The sequence below is a fragment of the Phalacrocorax aristotelis genome, chromosome 1 (assembly GCF_949628215.1).
Source record: "Phalacrocorax aristotelis chromosome 1, bGulAri2.1, whole genome shotgun sequence".
Lineage (NCBI taxonomy): Eukaryota > Metazoa > Chordata > Aves > Suliformes > Phalacrocoracidae > Phalacrocorax > Phalacrocorax aristotelis.
The window spans coordinates 3,733,613-3,756,430 of record NC_134276.1 but is presented as its reverse complement, the minus strand read 5'-3'; the positions used below and the strand labels follow the sequence as shown (position 1 = coordinate 3,756,430).

At 44.8% G+C, this 22,818-nt stretch overlaps 1 protein-coding gene across 1 annotated transcript in view; it reads left to right on the top strand.

Annotated features, from left to right (window-relative positions):
* Window positions 1–6,311: 6,311 nt before the first annotated feature.
* Window positions 6,312–22,818, top strand: part of GUCY2F (guanylate cyclase 2F, retinal) — a 54,614-nt gene continuing 38,107 nt past the window's right edge. Inside the window, exons 1-6 of the mRNA XM_075114369.1 lie at window positions 6,312–7,108; window positions 9,473–9,774; window positions 11,283–11,637; window positions 16,317–16,401; window positions 19,508–19,604; window positions 21,558–21,692. Of these exons, the coding sequence (XP_074970470.1) occupies window positions 6,370–7,108; window positions 9,473–9,774; window positions 11,283–11,637; window positions 16,317–16,401; window positions 19,508–19,604; window positions 21,558–21,692 (1,713 nt within the window). The 5' untranslated portion in view covers window positions 6,312–6,369. The remainder of the gene's footprint in view (window positions 7,109–9,472; window positions 9,775–11,282; window positions 11,638–16,316; window positions 16,402–19,507; window positions 19,605–21,557; window positions 21,693–22,818) is intronic.

Sequence of the window (22,818 nt, the reverse complement as noted above, 5' to 3'; positions counted from 1 at the left end):
ATAGATAAACTTTGTGTCTCCTCAGTTTCTAAACCTTTAAGTAATGCTAATGATGCTGTTCTACCACCAAATATTGGCTAGATGTTAGGTAGCCTGATAGCAGGGGACACCTGTGATAGGCAAGGTGAGAACTGGAGGAAGCTATAACACCAGTACTGTATGGCCTGTGCTGTGATTAAAGTCTCTCCAGCAAACATCTGAAAGCTCAGATGTTTAGATAAGGTGGTAAAATTGGCTTTTTTCTTCAAGCTGCCAAAGGTGCCAGAGGCTAGCAAAGACCTATTGTGAGAGAAGATGTTCTGGGATTATTTCCTCCGTGGGGTTTTTAAAGCCTTGGTGCTAGGAAAATGTAACTCAGTGTCATGTTCAAGCTTTATTTTAGGGATAAATGCCTTTTATCAGATCTGGCAGGGTCCGATGAATGCTTCAGTGAGGCTATGTGGTTGTGGGAAAGTTTACAACATAGCATAGGGTAAGTCATCATACAAAACGTCAGCCAGCCATTCATGAGCCCACTGACGCATTTGGAAGTCTTGTTACCATTTGCTGTGACCAGGGTTGGTCAAAACCCGACATTCTTTGTCTGCCAAAAGATTTAGTGTGATATTTTCTTTTCTTTTTGCTTTTTTGGCCACACTACAATAAAGCGATTTATTTTTTAAATATCCAGGGAACTACATACAAGCTTCCGGAGCTCTGCAAGTGCTGGGTGGGTTTGCTGTTCCCCCCTCGGATTTTCTGTTAAGACAATCAATGAAATCGTCCTTGTCACTGAGCTGCTGTGGCTGGTTTCCAGGCTCCTCCATGCAAGCCAGCCTTGCAAAGCATATATCAAACACTCATCCGCCTTCAGCTTCCCTGCCTATGAGACAGACCTGCTTGATACATTTATTCCCAGATAAGACACCTGGCAGTTTCTAAGGTCTCCAGACATAGTTCCAGACATATCTGAAACCTTTTTGAATCTGACATATTTCAGGAAAAACATTTTAGACATGTTGGGCAAGTGCTTTTTCAATTAACACCACATGAGACACTCCAACTCCTTCAGTACCTGGCTTTAACTTGCTTATCAAAAGTACAGCCTTGCTAAGCCTCATGTAAAGAAAATGATGAACAGTAGCCACTTCTTAGGTTGAATCATAGCTGGATTCTGAGAGGTTTGGAAACGGCCCCTGATAGAGGAGCGTTTCTCTGTGTGTTGCTACATAATGAGCTTCTGGAGGGAAGGCTGTCAAATTAAACACTCAGGTTTTGATGCCTAAATAAATACATGCATAAATACCGCATCCGGTGTTACAAGAGAGTTTTCTGCCAGCTCTAATATTGACTCTCCAAGCTACCTGCAACGTCATATATTCCACTAATGCCAGTACCAGAGACCTCAGATCTCACAGGCTACAAAATCAGCTTCCAAGAAAATCAGATAAATCTACCCATCTGGGGAAAGAAGTGGACCCACTTGAACCTGACTCTACAGGACTCCTCAGGGCTGACATATAGCTGCTCTGATGCAAAGACGTGTAGCTGCTCTGATGCAAACCAGATAATCTAGAGAAAAAGGGATTCCACGTGCTGGACTGCAATATAAAAACGGGATAATTGGAAGAGCAGGACACTCCCTCCCCAAAAAACAGCCCCACCAAAGCCACAGGACATCAAACACTTCCCGTGCTCCATGGCCAAGAAACTGATGTCAGATTGGGTTGACACGAAGCTTGCTCAAAGTCATGGAAAAGACAAAATAGAGAGGAACTTGCAAAGAATTAAAAGATGGAGGTTAACTCATGCCAGGCAGTGAGGCTGGCGCAATAATAAATCTTGTCAGTCTGCCTTTACATAATTTTTGTGATCGAGTCACAAGTTTGGCATGTAAAGTCAAGTGGTGACATTGTCTTCTTGAACACCTACAAGCTGTCATCCTACTGAAAGGTGATATTGAGAGAGAAAATTAGTGCTGCAGAGTCAGTGTGTCCATGTCATAAAGAAATAAAAAATGATTAACCGATATTTTGAAATCAAATAGTAGACAAGGAGCCTCCTTTGGTACTGCTTTCTAGAGGAGCCTCTGGGATCTCATTTTTTTCTAGGGCTGTTCAATAACTGTATCACATTATCTGGAAGAAACAGAAAAATCATTATTCATAAAACTTGCAGATTGGTCTGGACCTCTCATTAAATGGACATATTTGAAAAGTATCTGCTAAACTAAAACCAGGTCTGTATATATCTGGGAACAAAGAATTCATACCACGCTCCGAGGCAGATGTTTGCATTAAGGAAAGCAGAGATGGGCTTGAAAACTGTGACGCTGCAGCTGCACTCGTCTGAGCTATAGAATTAAAGTGGAGGAAAATCAAATAGGTAATAAAAGATGCCATCACTTCTATATTCAGCATTCAGGAGTGAGTCTTACTAATGGATACTTGTTTTAATTTAGCAAAGAGAAGGAAAATTAACAGCAAAGGTCAAAAGAGCGTGGCAAGGTTGAAACCCTGAAAGCATGCTCTGTGGCAAAAGCTCTAAGAAGCTGTTTATTTGTTTTTCTCAGAGGATGACTAGTATGTCAGCTAATTATGGTGTGCAAATGTCTACAGGGAGGTGGTATTTATTGTGCTTCCTGGTTTTTTATTCCACAGGCAAAGGCGGAGCGAGAGCCAGTTGTAGGAAGCTGAAGCCAGACACAATAGGCATTAAGTGGGTATTTTTAATGTTGAGGGTAATTAACAGTTGGAATAATAGATGTGGGAACCTGGTAGATCCTCCAAGGCTGGAGCTTTTAATTAAGGATCAGAGGATGTGAAGAAAGGCGAACACAAGTGTTGCCATGCTGCTCTCCCTCGATTTTCTCTGTAATCAGTGGAGATATGAGACTTTTCTGCAGGGAGAGTCAGAAGAGGAGCCAAGCCTTTGCCCTGTCTCTCTCTGCTGGCTGCAGAGGGCTTCCAGAGAAATCAGCTTTATTCAGCAGTACCCTCTGGAATAATTAATTATAAAATGCATTTTATTTCCAGGACTCTTGAAAGGCTCGAAGCAGGAGCAACTCCTGGCAGGCTGTTTGGCCAGGCTGATGTGGGAGGTCAGACGGAGAGATTAGAGCACCCTCTTCTGCTCTAAAAATTTAAAGCAAAGCCATACAGCTGTGGCTTAACCTTCCCATGGGGAATGTTACGGCTGTGTGAATGTGCGCATCTCTCGCTCACTTCAGTGAGTACGGAAGAGTGATGGGAATTGATCTGATGGGGTGCAAATAGCACAGCATTACCAAGAAATCTTCGCTCTGTGACGTGGTTGTTGCAGTGATGATGAGCTTAAGATGTGAGAAAAAAACACAAGGTTTGAAGGCATACACCAGGTCTTAAACTTTAATGTTAATTCCAGCCAGGTGTATTACCTCAATGTGTTTTTTTGCCTCAACTGCATTAATTACCTTGGTTATTTATTACTGAGGCAAATCATGTGATGCCAAGACCTGAGCATGTCTTGCAAAGGCAGGAGTGTTATCGCCAGCCCTGGATACCCTAAGCATGGAACAGATGTGGCAGAGCTCTTTGGGATAGCCAGCTTTTCCGATGGAGGGTGGATTCCTGCCACAGGTATTACTTGATCGCAGGAGGGTCTTTTCTTTCACTGGTAAAAAAGAGGCAGAATAAAGGGAGAAAGTGATTAAGGTTTCAACCCCCTTGGTTATGAAAAACTATGAATTGTTATGGGTCAGAGTAATTATGATAATAAGTAGACCTTCAAGTCGATTATTTGTTAATCTTTCATTGTTGGGTGCCTGACGCACATTTTTTTCAACACAGGAGAATTTAATGCCATAAACAACCCCTAGAAAGAAATCACAGGAACTACTTCAGGACACTTCCAAACTGCTGACCCTGAGTGAAATTAAACTGTGCAGTAGCACTGTCGATACTGGAAGAAGTGAGAGAGCAGTGAGCATAGGATATATGGGTAGAGATGTAGGTATACTTGTATATAGATAAATCAAACTTTTAAGTTCAGTTCAAAAAAACCCAGACTCCTAGCTGTCAAAACGTTATTTAATTTCATGCTTTGATCAAAACACAATGTCAAACCCTAATGAACTAGTAGCACACAAAGCAGTGTTCTTAGTTTAGGCTTGACATTACCATGTCTTTTAGACACTAGCCAAATGCAAAGTATTTTGGTAATTCCTGATAAACATCTTGAGTTGTACCAGCCTTCAATGAAGCACGTGTCCAGGAACCTTCCCAGGTCTGGGCTGTGCAAAGAAATCAATGAATGGAAGAAAATTACTGAAATGAAGGGTGAGAGCTTCTCTCCCCAACCATAATCATTAGTCATGAAGAAAGAACAGCCCCTGAACACACACCAATGAGACGGGTGTAATTTATATGATGTATTTGAAGTTAATACTGCTCAAAGGTTGATTACAAATGGTTCCCTCCAGACCACAGGTGCTGGTCTTGTGACCTCAGGGCTTCCTAACTAGGACAGGCTTGGAGACCTTCAAGGTCTTCCCAGGATGACAGTTTTATTGCCAAGTCCACTGAGGAAGGAAGGTGTCTGGGAGAGCAGAGAGGGTTATTGGAGGGCTCAGCTGTAGGGAGATATCATAGGGACCCAGGGAAATAAACAAGAAGAGTTTGATGCAAGTATAAAACCATCTGTGTGTATCATGATGGGTACAAGGAAAAAATGGGGAAAAGGGGAATGCAACATATCAGCAGGATGGTAGAGCCCAAAATCAAATACTCTGCTTACCCCAAACCTAAAATAACCCTTGTCTCTGCTGCTTACAGGGCAGAAGAGGAGCTATCCCTGCTGCGGTGCAGAGAGACTTAAGGAGCTGTTCTGCAGGGGCAGATCCCAGCAACTAAATCCCACTAATCTGAGGGCAGAGCTTTAAGATGCCATCCCTACAATTACTAAGTTAGATATGAGTACATCTCTGCACTGAGGCAGTTCAGAGTGAGGCAGCCTTGGAGCTCTGCAAGACCTTCATCGAGGAGGGCTTGGGGACACGTACCCCAAGTCATGAAATCTTGGAGGAGAAGGATGGCCCTCACCAAAAGGGACATAGGAAGGTTTTGACACGGCGTGGAGGGTCCCAGAGCACCCACCCCATTGCAGTGGCCCGTGTAAGCAAGAAGTTGAAGACGGTGGGCCCCCAAGCGCACTGGCAGGGGAGGCTGACCATGAATCGCTTCTCCTTGAGGCAGGACCCACGTCCAAGGATAGCCACCAGTGAGAAGTTGCTCCGCTGGTGGGTGGCTCCTTCTGGAGGTCTCTCTCCATCAAGCTAGAGGACCCGAGGGTGCATTTAGAGCATAGATGCTCTGCATTGTATGTCTCAGTGACTGAGGATCCAGGATAAGAACACTTCTCCAGTAATGAAAAGGTAAGCTGGTAAGGGGCCTGCTCTTTTTAGAGCATAAACCTGCTTGGATCAGCAGATTTTCTAAGCCATGGGGTGACACTGCAGATGGCAGGGAGACTGTTGTGGGTCTGCGATTTCTGTGCCTGGCCGCAAAGGGTGAGGTTATTATTCCCAAAAAAACCCTCCGGCTCCTATACCAAGTATATTTTAAGCCAAGAGTGAACACAAAGCTTTTGCCCTGACAGTTATTTAACAATTGTTTATCTAAATTCAAATCATAATCCTCCTTTCCTTCATTTTGTTATTACCTTTTTATCCACCTTTCATTTTGTCAGGTTTAAAAGATTCTGCCATGAGTTGTCCTTGAAAAACCTTTTCAGAAAGTTTTAAAATCGTATGTACAGCCATATGTATCTCTAAGTATATGTATATGTATAGATGTGCGTGCGTGTGTGTGAATATTTATGTTTGTATGGGTTCTGATTCATATTTAAAACTCACTGAAGCTTTTGGACTGGCAGAAGTTGCTGGCTTAGTGCGCTTCACCTTTTTATTTTCTTATACGCGTGTTTGTGTGATTTGGGAATTATCCTTCTGAAGAACCAACACCATAGTGTATCCGTACGTTGTGTTTACTGCTACAAACAAAGCGGAGTCAGTCTTCCCTGCCTGGTTTAGAAATATATTGCAAAGCATTTTAAAATGTTTATATAAGTATTCATTTAAGGCTATGGTACCTTTAACTGGTACTGGTCGGACACTCGTCTGCGTGGCGCAGTGGCTTGCGTGGTGCATGTCCACGTGTCTGCGCAGGGTTTTGGCACCTCACAGACTTGCACCTTGAGAACTGTTGTGTAACTTGGGCTGACTCAGCTGTATCTGCTGCGCTGAACAAATACGTATACAGGAAGGCAAATGTAATCTACTTTTCTTCCAGCAGCTGGTAATGGACCGCCTGGCTTCCTGAAGAACTCAGTGCAGATCTACCCACCTGTAAAACAATGTCACTTCTCCTACTGTGTCCTAACAGCTTGTTCTGGGTGCTGTCAAGGCACATTAGATTCCATCCGTTCAACACTGGAAATTCATTCAAAACATTTTTCCAGGCTTTCTGGTGGCTGCTGTTGGGAATAATCCTACTTTGCTCCCCAGCACATTGTTCTGTTTTTAAAATTGGACTGCTTGGACCCTGGAACTGTGACCCCTTCTTTTCCAAAGCCTTTCCCCACGTGGCTGCCAGATTAGCAGTGGGACGGATAAGCAAAGATCCTTCACTAGATCTTGGCCACAGGCTGGATTATGTAGTCCTTCAAGAAGAATGTGAGACGTCAAGAGCTCTGGTTAGATTAATTGACTTTGGAAAGCTTTCCTCAGCTTTCATAGGCCCTCTGAACCCTGGTTTCTGTGAGGTGGCTACACTTTTAGGGGAAAACTGGAATAAAGCCATCTTCTCATGGATGTGCATCAATTATAAACTGGATTCCACCATCCACCACCCTACATTTGCAAGGACCCTGCCCTCTCCAACCCGAGTTTTGTTTACAATAATGAAATACTTTAACTGGGCTCATGTTGGCATCATTGCTTCCAACGAGGTTATTTGGATGGCCACAGCTAACAAGTTAGCGAGTGCACTTAGGAACCAGGGGCTTCCTGTGGGCATTGTTACATCCGTGCGTAAAGGAGAAAAAGGCATTGAAGACACCTGGAATGAGATTAAAGAAGTTGACGGCATTAGAAGTAAGTGCTTTGAACCTCATTCCTTTTCTTTATTATTATTATTTTCTGGAGAGTAGGGCTGCGTTTTTATCCAATGGGCATAGCTTAGAGAATGGAATTTTTAAGTCATTTAAATCAAGCAGAATTTTATCTCTGGCCTTAATGGAGCCAGGGTTTCATGTTAAAAAGAATGATGGGCATTTTGTATGCAATGGAGATAAGGCAAAATATTCTTCTACAACATGAAAGATTGAGTCCAGCTTGTCTGAAAATGTAATATTTAGTAGATGGGTGTCTGTCCAGTGTAAAGAGGGGTTTATAGGAATGTTTTATATTTATGGTCTTTTGGATTATAAAAAATTTAATGCTTTGATGCTGTGTCCTTGCTACCTGTGTTCAGTGAAGGTATCAGAAGGGACATTCAGTGTTCTACACCACTTACTAAAGCAGTGAAAGGGTCCTTGTTGATGTACAGCACATGTAGTAAAGAATGATCTGCTTTCTCTTGAGAAAATGTGGGAAAAAAAGTCATGTTTTCCTAGTTCAGAGCCTTGTTAGGAGGTCTGTGATGGAGCTCTGATCCTGGATGTATACCAGTCAGCACTGTGAATTCAGATGAAGCTACGTTTTAGATAAGACTTTGACTTTTATGCCAAAGACTAACAAAGGTAGCAAGGTGCTGCCCAACATGGAGTTTTATCAGTGCCCAGATCTATGCTTGAGGCCAAAACCCCCTTGGGTTTGTTCATCTCATCGCCATCACAGCTCTCCATGTGAGTTAGAGATGATGGACTCCTTTCATAACCAGCGGAGAGAAATAATAACTCTTCAGACAGGATTCATCTGCCCAGCTTAAGCACGCTGCTGTAGTAGGGATGAATCATTGGCTAGAAACACCCATTTCTTTCCTGTAATTCAGCAACCTGAAAATGCTCTTGTTCAATTCAGTTTCTACTTTGCCAAGGATATTTTTTCTGCTGAGCTCCTCTAGCAATCCTGCTCCCTCCTGGTTTAGTAACAGGCAGGACTTCTTTGCAGCTTTCCTTCTCATCATTGCCCTACTTTGCTCCTCTCAGAGACTGAGCTTTGAAATTACGTCTTTGATGAAAAATCAGGAGTGCTTCCTTTCATGAAGGGCCACTGAGCACCATGGAAAGCCTGTTAAACAGAAACACCTGTATTTCTGATCTCCCTTCCAGACATGGGGACATAGGCCCCATGGCATCTGCAGGCAAAGACACAGACTCTGGGACAGCCAGGCATGGCTGCAACCCAACACAGGGCCCAAACTAAAATCTGTGTGTAAAGTGGCAGGGTGAGCAGGTGGAGCTTGGACACTGCTGAAGACTGTGTGGTGTCTGTCAGCTCAGGGCACAAAAGGGAAAGCTCATGTCTTTCAGTCAATGACAATGATGACTATGACTACCCATCATGTTAACCTGTGCCTCATTTCTGTCAAAATTTCTCTCCACTTCTGGCTGGCTGACAGCCGGCTGGGCATGAGCCAGCAGTGCCCAGGTGGCCAAGGAGGCCACCAGCCCCCGGGCTTGTGTCAGCCCTGGTGTGGCCAGCAGGAGCCGGGCAGGGATGGGGCCCCTGTGCTCGGCCCTGGGGAGGCCCCACCTCGAATGCTGGTCTCGGGTTTGGGCCCCTCGGGACAAGAAGGCCCTGGAGGGGCTGGAGCGTGTCCAGAGAAGGGCAGCGGGGCTGGGGCAGGGTCTGGAGCACAAGTGTGCTGGGGGGCGGCTGGGGGAGCTGGGGGGGTTTAGCCTGGAGAAGGGGGGGCTGAGGGGAGCCCTTCTCGCTCCCTGCAGCTGCCTGAGAGGGGCTGGAGTGAGGGGGGGGCTGGTCTCTGCTCCCAAGTCACCAGTGACAGGGCGAGAGGGAACGGCCTCAGGCTGCGTCAGGGGAGGTTTAGGTTGGAGATGAGGGAAAATGTCTTCCCTGCCAGAGCAGTCAGGCCCTGGCACAGGCTGCCCAGAGAGGTGGGGGAGTCATTGTCCCTGGGGGGGTTCAAACACCGTGTAGCCGTGGGACTTGGGGCCATGGTTTAGGAGGCCTGGGGGTGTTGGGTTGGGGGTTGGCCTTAATGATACAAAACGTCTTTTCCAACCTTAATGATTCTATGATTCTATGATTCTGTATGGCTCCAGGAACAGTTCCTGTATGGCTCACAGCCTCCTTTGCTAGATGCTTCAGACCTCCAGAGATCGAACAAAATTGGTGTAGCTCCCAAATTCCTCAGCACGTAACATTGGTGGAGGACCATTAGAGCTTGACCTGATACAGCAGTTCAGACAGCTCTTTTACTGGAGGGAAGGGAGCTATTTTGTTTTGAAAATCCCAAATGGATTAACAATAATTTCTGCAATCCTTGTGTTTCAGTAATACTCCTGTGCATGCATTCTGTGCTCATTGGAGGAGAGGAACAGGCTACCTTACTCACAAAAGCTCTGGAAATGGGACTAGCAGATGGAAGATACGTCTTTGTTCCATATGACACTTTACTGTACAGTCTTCCTTACCAAAACAACTCATTCAGTGTTTTTGATAAAGACAGCAAGCTGCAGGAAGCATATGATGCTGTGCTGACTATCACACTGGAGTCTGGAGAAAGGACTTTCTATGATGCATTCAGGGAAGCTAAAGAAAGTGGTGAAATAACCACGGATTTGGAAGCCACCCAGGTAAATATTCTTTCTCTCAGGCTTTTCTGGGACCTGGTAATGGGCAACATGAGACATGCAATAGTTATAGAGAAAGTACAGGCAAGAGACAACCCGGATTGCATGCTTTAATTTTGAGAAAAATATGGTGAAATTTGGATGTGGTCTGCATTCATTTAGAAAGGATATTTCTCCTGAATGTCTGGCAATCTAACTCAGTTCAGCTGCAGGACCATGCTGGCAATTCAAGAGAAAGGGGTTGGCTCTGAGGCTCTCAGATTTGGTTTGCTACGTGCTAACTGCTGTAGGCCCAAACTGAAGAGCTGTTTCCTAAGGTGGATAAAGTCCATTGCGTTTTTAAGGCACCAGAATAAGATGTCCACATGCCTGAGAATTTGGGGGGATGTGACAGGAAAACAAAATACTGGATGCTTCTAGAGGGGAATGCTTAGAAAGATTGTTGCCTCATTCTTTTCAGCACTATAGTCAAAGTTATTCTTTGTCAGCACAATTAGCTAAATATCACCAGTAGCCTATTAAAAAAAACAAGTCAGTGCAACCTTGTAAAGACTGCAAGAAGCATTGGGGAATCTGTCATACTGGGGAAGAGATGCAGGATTCAGCTGAGCCAACCTTCAAATCTCACCATGATCTTTCAAAAAATTATAAGTACTTTTAAGGCATGATTTATCGGACCTGCATGGATGTTTACTTTAGGAGGAGGTGAATCATGCCTTCAAAGCGTTGATTTCTTTCTCTTCACTATGAAAGCCTAGGTTAACTGTATTTGGTGTAGAGTTCTTCACTCTATGTGTCTACATCTGGTCAATGAATCCCACCACAGATGTCAAATTCTATTGCTCCCATCAGCACTTCTCATTTTATTACAAGTGTATATGGCTATAATCTCTCTTCACCTACCAGCTCTGAATGACCATGTGATTGCAAAAGCCACCATGTGTGTTTTTAGATGAGGGGAAATTTTTAGGTTCCTAAATCAAGTCTGGCATGAAAGGGAGCAATGCGAGGAGAAAAGGCTCTGGTACCCCAGAGAACGAATTTGCTGTGGCTCTGACTTTTATGCCTTAGGAATAAACAAAGCTCTGACAGACAGACCCGATCCTTTGGGCATGACATTTTCCTACCTGGGTAAGGAGGCGAGCCTCTGGCTTTGATCTATTTGTGGAAGATGTTTTAGAGCAGTGCTTTGAGGCAAGCTGTGACAAAATGCCAGCTGAACATCAGGCTCAAAGTCTTGGCTCTTCCCATGATAAAGCAATTTGACATGGTTTAAAAAAATATTTTGAAATTGTATTTTGGGAAGCAAGTATAAGAAAATGCAGATATTCAAAGTCACACATATATTGGGTCAGTCCAGAGCTACCTTCAACCTAAGATTCTTCAAACCCATCACACTGTGAGCCTTAATGCTCAGGTATCTCAGTTCTTGAGTTTACAGCTTAGCCACGGATCTCAAAACAGAGGTTGGCAGCAGTATATCATGACCTCTATTTCTCCTGTATTTTTAGGTTTCTCCACTTTTTGGAACAATCTATGATGCCATTTACTTCATGGCAGTGGCTATAGACAGTGCTCGGAGGAAAGGAGTTAGACTTTCAGGAGCTAAAATAGCTGAGCACACAAAAAACTTCAGTTTCCCTGGATTTAGTCACTTGGTAGAGACAGACAACTGTGGGAAGGGGCTCAGCAACTACGTGGTACTGGACACAGATGGTCGCGGGAACCAGCTTTTCCCAACCCACTTGCTGGACATGTCTTCAGATTCCGTGAAGTCCCTAGGCCAGGCCATCCACTTTCCCAGGGCAGCTCCACCCAAACCAGACTCCAGCTGTTGGTTTGATCCAGATGTTCTCTGCACTGGAGGTAAGAAAGACAAAAACCCAGGGTCAAATGGCATTGCATCCATGCTTCTTATTTATTTAATCTTTTCTCTTATTCCAGGGGAGAGCACCCCAAAGAGAAAACCCTAAACTCAAGAATTTCATATAAATATAGCCAGTCATCATGCTGTTTGTAATGGGAGCCCTACACAGGGATCCCACTATTGATCCACAAGACTCTCTTATTGCTAGTTAGGTTGTTGCCACTGTGTGCGCTGGAAAAGGTTTCCCAGGCCTAACACTCAACATCTGCCTATTTTGATAGCAATCAATATACGCCAGAGGCTCCAGCCAGCATCGTGTGTCCCTGTCCTTCTGAGGGACAGAGCACTAAGAGGATTTGCACTGAAGACAGCCTAAGAGAGCTGCACAACAGCAGATGCTCTCACCATGTCTCCTGGTTAACCCCAGCTTCTTTACCCAGTTAGCTATGCAGCTTTAAGGATCATCAGAGCTCACCTCATTAAGAAAAGATGATAATTATTACTCAAAATAATTTGAGTTACTGTAGACAAGAGAGGTGGCAACTGAAGATTTTAGGGGCAGAGATACCTGTGCTGCTTCTGGGGTTTGCAAGACTGGGCACTGGTTTTACTTATTATTTTTAATTTGAGGCAACTGTGGTGCAGTTTTACAGTCCACAGGGAAACCAAAATCTCAGGGTAGGATACTTAGCCTCCACTTGACATATTTACTTATAATACTAAACATTTACTCCTCCTTCTCCAGGATATGATTTAAATGGGCAAAATTAACCACATCTACAGAATATTTCATTCAGCAGCTGAGAAAAACATTCCCCTTGGCTCAGCCATAGCTGGTTTAAATCAGTGTTGCTCCACAGAAATTGGAGATATACTGATCTTACAGAAATTGGTAAGCTATAGAAAAGACAAATATAATTCTACCATATCTGTAATTTTGCACTGCTACTAGGAACAGCGTAGAAATTTAGCATCCCATTGCATTCTATGGAGGAATCTCACTGATTTTTAGAGAGATCAGATTTTATGTTTACACCTTTACAAAAGCATAAAGCTTTCTTTCTTTATTTATTTTTTATTATTGCTAATATTTCATAGACTGACTTTTATGATGAGAATTAAATCAAAGCCTCAGCCTGGCTTTGTATGGAGTTAGGTTTGGAGGGAAGTTGGACGTGAAGCTGCCAGGCTGCTGTGGTGCCTGATCCCAGGTCCTCCAGGAATGGGGATGAACAGGTACTCCCAGTACACGTGCACACACACACACATGGAGTGCAGACACAGCCAGTCACCGACACACTAACACAGGCAGGAGAGCGATGCATTTACAGGCACCGCTATCCACAACCAGCATTGCTGAAACATGGACAACACAATGGCCTGATCCTGTTCTTATGCACCAGCTGATCAGGCTCCGAGCTTGCGAGAACATCGCAACCCCAGCCCCTGCACACACACAAATGCATCCTCTGGCAGGAGGTACAGACCTGTAATTCCCCCGTAGACAGCTCTCAAACCCTCTGGTCTCTGCAAGAGAGAGTCTCCAGACTTGTGGTCTCTCATGGGTTGCAGGCTTGAGGACCTCCTATCTTACTCATTGATTTAGGCTGACTTGAATTCTGCAGATGTCACACACAGGCAGAATAAAGAGCACCCTCATCCAGGAAAATATCAAGAACAGGGGTTAAGAAGAAGGTGGGACAGACTGTGGTGATTATGTGTGGGGTTTGGCTGGAAAAATGCACAACATGCTTATGTGTGACCAGTGTCCCAATGGTGCCCAACGCCAGGCCAAGGGGCCACGGGCACAAACTGGAACACGGGAAGTTCCACCTGAACATGAGGACAAATCCCTTTGCTGTGCGGGTGCCAGAGCAGGGGCACAGGCTGCCCAGAGAGGCTGTGGGGTCCCTTCCCTGGAGACATTCACCCCCCGCCTGGACGTGGCCCTGTGCCCCTGCTCTGGGTGTGCCTGCTCCAGCAGGGGTGGGACGGGATGAGCTCCAGAGGGCCCTTCCAACCCCCACCAGTCTGGGATTCTGTGATTCTGCAATCCCATGCTTGAGCTTCCCCATCCCTCCCTTTTCCCATTTTTTTCTCTTCCTCTAAACACTCCATAATAAATTTCATATACTCCCACAGTCCCCTAAAAGGGTCCCCTAATGAGTTTTACACAATCTCACAAGTCCCCTCAAGAATGCCATAAGTCTGCTCTTTCCCACAAGCCTGTCATAACCTTGCTTTCACTTCTGGTTAGTTATAAAGTCCTGGTTGAGCTTCCTCAAGGCTTTGAATTGTTCCTGCAATGGCCCATCCATCAGTGACATGAGTGCTCCGGTCTCTAGTATTGCTTTGACTATCACCTATTCCTTATGGTTTATCTGGGTGTTTATTTTTCACTTCTCTTGCCCTTTATTGTGTCTTGTTCTCCCCAGTGACTTTGTGCTCCAACCACCTCTTGCCCTCAGCTTATCAGTTGCTGGTTCAGTGAATTAAATTGGGTTTGGTTGTTTTCCAGCTGTGAAAAAGACTTTATATCATGATGCCCCTACTTCAAGAAAAGGACATGATCAGGGAGAGACCCTTTGGTATTCCTTGATTTTCTGCACTTCCTTTCAAGTACCACATTGCCTTAGAGTCCTCTACAGTATGGTCAAGCACTTTTCGGTTATAAAATACAATGCAAAGCAAAAGAATTTCTCCGAGGCTCTTAAAGGAGATTTGTTCAGACAGCAGAGTCTCTGGGGGCTACCTGAGGAAGCTTAGGAGACAGCACCAGTGAAAAAAACCCTGACTGTACACAGAAGAAAGCATTAACAAATGCCACATTATTCCTACCACACTGTGGTCTGGGTTACAGATTCTCTTTGCAAATGTTAGAAGGCCACACAGAGATGTGAGACAGGACTTTTGTACCCCTACACTTCATCACTGGTTTGCCCAGGAGGAATTTGGTCCTTTGTCCAGCCAGAAAACCAACCCATGCCCCTGTGACTGGGTTATTCGAAGCTCATTCTGCTTAGCAACAAGTTTTCTAGCAGGCAACCACAGCTCCAGAGCACTAGTTCTCCTGCAAGTCTGCCTCTAAGCTGATGCAGTCCCTCCTCTTCCATGGATTTAGCATTGTGCAAGGCCTTTATGGGGTTGTTCTGGCTTCACGCTCCCACCAGTCCTTCTGGAAGGGGTGACACCTTTGGCAGTTCCCTTGCCTCCTAGGGATGAACACTGGGTTGCTGTCACCTGCTCTTATGGGGACTGTAACACTCTGACTTTGTCTATGCATGAAGAACAAACCCTGGCCTCCAGGCCAGCTTGGTGTGGTCTTGCTCATTCCAGTGTATTCAAGGTGAGCACCTCCTGGAGAAAGCTGGCTGTGTCTCCATTGCACTTTAGTGGAGTGAGATCTTGGTCTGCGAGGTGCAGAAATGGGTGTGAAGTATCCACTCTACTGTGCCTGTGTTTCTTCTCAGATGGAGGTGTACAGGGCTGGAGCATGAAAGCAGAGTGACTTTTTAGATAGAACCATAGTACAATAGAATCATAGAATGGGTTGGGCTGGGTTGGAAGGAACCTTTAAAGTTTATCAAGTCCAACCCCTGAGCCATGGGCAGGGACATCTTCAACTAGATCAGGTTGCTCAAAGACTTGTTCAACCTGGCCATGAACAGTTCCAGGGATGGGGCATCCACAGCTTCTCTGGGCAACCTGGGCCAGTGTATGTGAGAGGACAGTGAGGGACTGGTGTCCTGGGCTGAAGCAGACAGTAAGTCCAAACCCGGCAGGAAAATTTCAGCTAAAATCCTCTGTCTATTCCTGAAAATAACATTAATTTTTGAAAACTCCTGCAGCTTTCACTGGGAAGCTCTAGGTCTCAGAGCTTGCAAAAAGGCCTGTGATTTAGGTGCAAGAGTCACTTAAAGTCATGAACCTTTTATCAATCCAAATTTCTCCATGCTTGTTTGTGTTTAAGGATCTCTGGACACAGGCAGAATAAATTAGAAATAAACAGAGGACAGAAGAGACAGAGGCGGCAAACCCTTCCCACTGGAATTTCGCTCATCCACTCGTGTTAGCTTTCCTCAGCTGTCTAGCAAAGACACTCGCTCATGAGCAAAGAATGCGTCTCCAGTACCTTCTGTTGATGGGCCCATTGAGGAAGACATCACCCTTCTCCTCCTTCTCTTCTGCTCTTTTCAGCATTAGAAGTCTGTAGCAGGGAATGAAAAATCCCAGATGGGCTGGTGACTCACGCTGGCTGTCAGTTTGGTACCACATGATAAAGATCTTTCAGGGTTTCAGTTCCTGGAGAGAAGAGGGTCAAATGTTCAAAAGTTACGAACTTTGCAGAAGCTGTCTCTAAAACTTAATACTTCCCTGTGAGTCCAGTCTTTATTTATTTGAAGAAAAACTGGTTTTCCACTGAACCAGGGCTCTAGGTCTGGTATAGAAAAAAAGCACATGGAAATAAATTATTAAAGTAGTTGCAGTCTCATGTAAATAAAGTCAGTAAGTATTTGTGTATTCACAAATTAACATTGCATAAAAACTGGTTTTTTAGCATTCTCCTGGCTGAATATTTGACTTTGCCGTCTAATGGCCTAATATCAATATTTTCAATATTATTGCCTAAATCGAAGGGATTTTCTAATTCACTGATTCTTTTCCCCTCTTTGCACAGGGATTGAGCCTACAGTCATGATTTTGGGAGTAATGCTGATGTTTGCCCTGGTGCTTTGTGCTGTGGGCCTGGCTTCTCTCATCAGGTGAGAACTGCCGTAGTAACTCCATTTGGTGCCACTTTTAGCTTCTGTAGGAGACTTACACTTCAGCCAGCAGTTTAGACTATATGAGCTCATAGCAGGTTTGATTGTGGTCTTTGCTCTTCGGTCATGTATCTCTTCACTTTATTAAGTGATAGTGGCTTAAGCACTGCAGGCATTGATTCTGCAGCCATTTTTACCCTCAATCCAGTCCAGGCTTGGAAGAATATTGCAGTTTGTTGCTGGGAGGATTAGCTGGATGATGGCTCTGAAGCTCTACTATCACTTTGGAAGTGCAAAGTATGCCATACAAACCAAAGACAAGAATTTGCTTTAAGAACATCAGGGCGGAGACCAAGTGGGCTGCCGCATTTAATGTCTTTTTCTTACTCCAGATCATTCTTGCCTGGATTTCTGTCCCTAATATAATCATGTTTCCTATGAAGCACCTAGGCTGACTCTTTACTTTCTCCGTGTATTAAAGAGAAAGAGAGAATATCTCTTGAGAGGGTTCGGAGCAATTAATTAGGATACTTCTTTATTACCAAGCTGACTCACTCCCTGTTTTGAACTGGAGTCCAGTGACCTGATAATTCATGTTCCATGTATATTGGCCTGGGCATGGGATCTTTGGAGAAAATGAAGTAGTCTGCTGGGGAAGGGACCGTTTCCAACCATTGCATAGGTCACACTTGTGTCCCAACTCTGTATCCAAGGTGGACATGAGCCAGCATGTACTGGTTGGTCCAGGAGCTATGGGTTGCTCTTTGGCAAGGACACTGCGGCCATAACCTAAGGTAATCTTCTGCTCCAAACTGACCCCTGGAGTAATCTGTCTCTCATTATTGATGTCTATGTGGTGCATGACTGAAATTAGAGTGAAATTAGAAGAAATATTTACTCAGCAGCAACGGGTTCAGCAGAGCAGTGTTCCTGGATTGCCCCATCCAGCTTTGCCTCTCAAATCATCCCAAAACATATTTTCTCTCCATTCCTGAATCATGCCTCCTAACCCAGATGATATGAGGCCACCCAGCAAGCAACACTCCAAACAGCTCCCCCGCTTATAACACACAGCTGCTTCTGATATCTTATAATTGCAGGCACTGAAGAGGTTGCCTCCATCCACCCGCACTTTAAAACCCTGCTCTATTCTTTGGCCACCAGCCTCTACAATTACACAAATAAAAGGCAATCTTTCTGCCTACTCTACTTGCAAACTGTTCCACAAGTACCAGACTGTGCTTGGGAACGCTCAGTTATGAGTAAAGATGTATGGCTATCTGCAAGGGAAGAAAAAAAGTCTAGCATGACTCAGACAGTGATTTATGTTAGGGAAGGGCATGTCTGGAACTAAATTTAAACCACAGCATGGTCTGAGTTCAAACATGGGAGCTCTGTTCTTAGCTCTGCCAGGGATCTGCTGCATGACCTTAAATGAGTCACTTCACTCTCTGTGCTTTGTTTTTGGCTGAGGGTTGCTTTCCTCTGTGCCTGGGGGAGAGGATGCAATTATCAAGAGAGGTTTTCAGGTGGACAGGTGAAAGGTACTTAAGTGATGAGTTTTTTGCATGAAGATGGTGGTTATGTGGCCAAGGCTTCCTCTGACCTCAAAAAAAGCTGTCTGTGCTCTTCTAAAATGCTCAGAGTGGTACATGCAGAGGAAAAGTGAACTGTGGTGATGTAGGGTTGTTCTGTGAAATGGATTCCGTACAGTTAACAAAAGGCATCCTATTGCCCACCTCATCTGGAAAGGTCTTAGGTGTGTGCAGATCAGACATCTGCTGTAGTGTAAACAAAGTTCCTTAAACAAAAAAAAGAAAGTGGCATTGAGTTTTTTGACTGTCTAATGGATATAGTATGCTTTATGCTCAGTGTTAGACCTTGACATCCATTGAAATAGTGGGTTCAAAACGATGGGGTGTGACTTCTGCCTCTTTCTGAGTCCCTAAAATGGCCACATGTTGGATATTAGTGTCAGATGAATTCCAGCTAAAGACTAACAATGAAACTCTGGAATGTTTCATATTGATTTGCACGAAGTGGTCGTGAGCCTGTTTGAACTATGCCAGGAACATGTAGTCCTTGACAGTGCACCATTTCTTGTTGAGGTCTCTTCTGCCTTGCGAATTCAAGAGAAGCTGAGCAAGTAGCAGGGTGCAGTCAAGCAACAGATAGTGTCTTTGCTGGTCTGATGACTATAGGGAATTTCCTGTCTTGCCTGCGGCAAGTCTGCAAACCTGGTAGCCTATCAAGGAGTGCAGAGAGTCATCCCTTGGAAAACGGGCAACAGCATCCTGAGGAGATGCCAGAAGCACATTTGTCCTGTGTTACACAGTGCGTGGTAAACATCCCATCTGGCTCAGGCCCTGGAAGAAATAGATCTGAATCAGCACAGTTGTCGTCTTGATGTAATTACTCCTGACCAAGAGAAAGAGCACTGCTTCAGCAGTACTGCTTCCAAGACCTCCACGCCGCATTGCACTACACCACGCATGCCAAACTGCTCATCCCTTGTAGCTTTTCCCCCTGTATGAGCCTGCAGTCATTTCAAGGGGGTATCTTGCTGTGTGCTTTGTACTGCACCATACTGCAATGTAGAGGTTCAGCCAGCACATTTTGATGGTAACTTTTGTCCAGGCAGCGTTTATAAATTACCCATGGTTCAGCTCCAGTCCCTAAGAAAGGCTGGTGTGCCCGAGAGCTGTTTGCTCACCAGCCAGATTGGCTGGTCTAATAAAACCTAGTATTCTCTCCTAATGGAGAATTATTTGGAATGTGAAAAATACAACCAAGCAAAACAAAGTATGCATTACATATACATCAGATTCGTATTTGTGACCAGATGGACTCAAGACATCTATTTGTGATGAGACCCTTTGAGATTATAGCTTTTGTAGCCTGTGAATTGGATAACCCTGGACTGAGGGGATTTCAGTCCAAGTCAGGGCATCATGATTTGTCTACTGCTTTCCCACGTCCATCCCCACTGCCACACCACATGCTGCGCTTCCTAATATTTCAGGGAAGCCAGATGTGGGGGGCTCGGAGGTGGCGTAAACTGGTTACCTACCAAAAAATGGTAACTGTGACTCTCCAAATCTTGCAGGCATAGTATCCTGAACAGCCAGCTATTCAGGGGACCTAATAAGATAATACTGACCTTGGATGACCTCGTCTTCATCAACCCAGAGCTACATAAAAAGGTAAGTCCTTCCACCTGTGAAAGTAATCTGGTGGGACACTCAAAGACAGGTTTGCTGTGTGGTATTTTCATACCCATGAATCTCTGCGAAGGTCTTTCACTTCTCTGTGTCTCATTTTCCACAGCATACCAGAAAATTTCCCATATGATGAGTGGTTTTGAGTCACAGATTAGATGTCTGTGGAGTGTCAGAGCTGTTGCGATGGTGTAAAATAGTATCCTTGTTTGTGTTTATTCTAACAGCCAGGGTTTATTCTTTGTTCTTTGGGTTGGGTGGTGTAGCATGATGGCACAGCATAGTTCTTGTCCATACAGCTAAACCATCTTACCCTCTAAAGTGTCTGCATCCAAACTACCTATTGGGAACTGTTCCTGGCCTGTGCTGGCTCCTGCCCAGAGCTGGGGATCTCCCTGAGGAGTGTTATTTGTCATAGGCCAGAGTCATGCCCAGGACCAAACCAACGTTATGGACTGCTGTGGAGCAATCCCTTTGCCTAGGTCACTGGCACAGATACAGGCTTCTTGCCTGTGCCAGAGGAGACACTTCCCTTTGTCTTGCTCAGAGATACCTTGTTGTGTTAATGGTAGGAGTCTGAGGAGAGGCTAGGGAGAAACCCTACCGTTGAGTCACGAGGTTCAGACAGGACCCCCTTGCTTTCTAAACTCCTGCTCCAACAGGAGTCTAGGTGTGGCTAAGTCCAGTCTTAGTCTCAGACTTGGTCAACGACTTATTCTCTAAGGGTTGTAGAAGTAACCACCCATCAGAGTATTTGTTGTTAGTAACTACTTTGGCAGATGCCCCGGCCAGTCGCGTTCAATAAGAACGATCACGGCTAGATTAACAAACAGTGTAATTTATTAAAGCAACAGATACACAGGTTCTTTGGATTACTGGTGATAAGGTTGCTGGTTACAAGGCACATATCAATACCAAAGATATGAGTACACTGCTAGGCTACAAGTATGCAAAACAAATATGAAGTGACTCTAATATGAAGCAAAGCAACTCTAACACGTTAGGGATTTACAGTGACTCTACAGAGGTTTCCAGTCTTACCCAAAGGCATCCCAGTGGGGGGGAAGAGAGGTTAACCCCTCAGCTGGTCCCAGAAGTCAGAGTGGTACACAGTGGTATCTTCCCCAACATCCTTTTTCTCTTCACACATTTTATACTATTTTTCATCTTTCAGGTGGAGCTTGAGTGACTCTGGTCACACATACCTTTATTAGGATTGGTGTAAAATTTCCTTGCTTCACTTTTAAAGGTGTAGACTAGAAGAAATTCAAAGCGCATGCCCGGTGAGGGGTGGTCACACCATAGAGGCGGGTAGCTTTTGGGATGGAGGTGTGCTTTGCTATTATAATGATATTATAATGAGCAAAGTTCACCAAAAGGACAGCATTTTGTCAAAAGTATGATGGACTGTTGACCCAGGATAGCAAATATGCAGCGTACCAGCTCCATGGCACCTCGAGTTCCCATTTATCATGGAGCCTGGCCGCGATGCCTCCACACCGCTCCAGCCTCCGCACAACTCCTCCTAGTACGCCAAGTACTTCTGGCATGGCCGACGTCTAAGGTTACTAGGGAACTTCTGTGGAATGGGTTCCTCACATATCAGCTGCACTTCGCCCTGACAGCTTCTTCCATGCTGTACCTGTTCTGAAAACACAGATTCAATTTCTAAGTCACCTCCAGCAATTATTCCACATACTTGCCTCATCTGGTATCTCCCCAGAGCCATGGCATTTCCATCACCTACAGTGCTGCTGTAGTGTTTAAGGTACTAAATGGCATCAACCTTATGAGCCTTTTAGGGGTATTCAGAGAGGTGAGATGAGAGGTTTGGGGATTTGCTAGCATGGGTGAAAAGTATGGCCTGAGGCAGAGCTGGAGCAGAGATTTACATCCAAAGGTGGCAATCGTCTTACACCCGCTTTCCTTGCCATCCAGAGGCTGACCTTGGATAGTCTGACTGATGCAAACAGCTTAGCAGTCGACGGCAGAAGCCTGAAATCTGTAACCCGCTCCTCGTCCTTGAAGAGTGCGGCTGCCACCCACGAAACCTCCAATGTGGCTTTGTATGAGGTATGTAAAGACCTTGAGCAGCTTCCTCCCCTGGATTCGGTTCACTGAGCCACTCAAGTGGAGAGAGTCTTGGGCCACAGTACTGTAGATCCCAGGATGTGAATACTGCCGACACACTGTGAGGGTAAAAACAAGTTACTCCCAAGCATGGACTTACCAATATTTAAGGTGATTCAATCCCAGCCCTCACTCTGACACTTGAAGTCGCATGGGTGGTGGTATTCAACATCCCCATGTAGTGTTGCCAGGTCTGGTCCCTGTTAGTGATGTCACCACCTAAAGGCACCATGAAGAGTATTTCTTACAAAACAGGGCCTTTAGGTGGTGGTATCTCTAATAAGGACCTTTTTTACAAGGCAGGATCTAAATACACAGAATAAAGGCTATCAAATTACACTTTGTGCTAATAGGACCATAGAATCATAGAGTCACTAAGGTTGGAAAAGACCTTTAGGATCATCAGGTCCAACCATCAACCCAACACTACCATGTCTCCTAAACCATGCCCTGAAGTGCCACATCTACACATCTTTTAAATACCTACAGGGACGGTGACTCCCCCACCTCTCTGGGCAGCCTGTGCCAGGGCCTGACCGCTCTTGCAGGGAAGACATTTTCCCTAATATCCAATATAAACTTCCCCTGATGCAGCTTGAGGCCGTTTTCTCTCATTCTATTGCTAGAAACTTGGGAAAAGAGACCAAGCCCCACCTCACTACAACCTCCTTTCAGGTAGTTGTCAAGACTGATAAGGTCTCCCCTCAACCTCTTCTCCAGATGATATAGACCATATGGAGTTTAAGCAGACGCAAAGGCCAAGAAAACTCACCCCATCCATCAGTTCTTTCCTAAAAATACAGCTAAAAAAAAAAAAAGCATGGTAATCTTTTCTGAAAAGGATCGAAATAAACTGGATCATTAATACCAGAGAAAAGCTTTGGACATAGTTACTTTCCTTTTTAATCAATTAGTCATTGTTTATCAGATACTAACACACCTTCCAGGTATGAAGTTCGGATCCAGGTGAAGGTTCTGCCTCACCTCATTTTTCTGAGCATTTTCTGTGGATAATTTTATTCAGGTGCAATATAGAAAGAATCTAGTGCCAAGAACATCGAAAATGCCT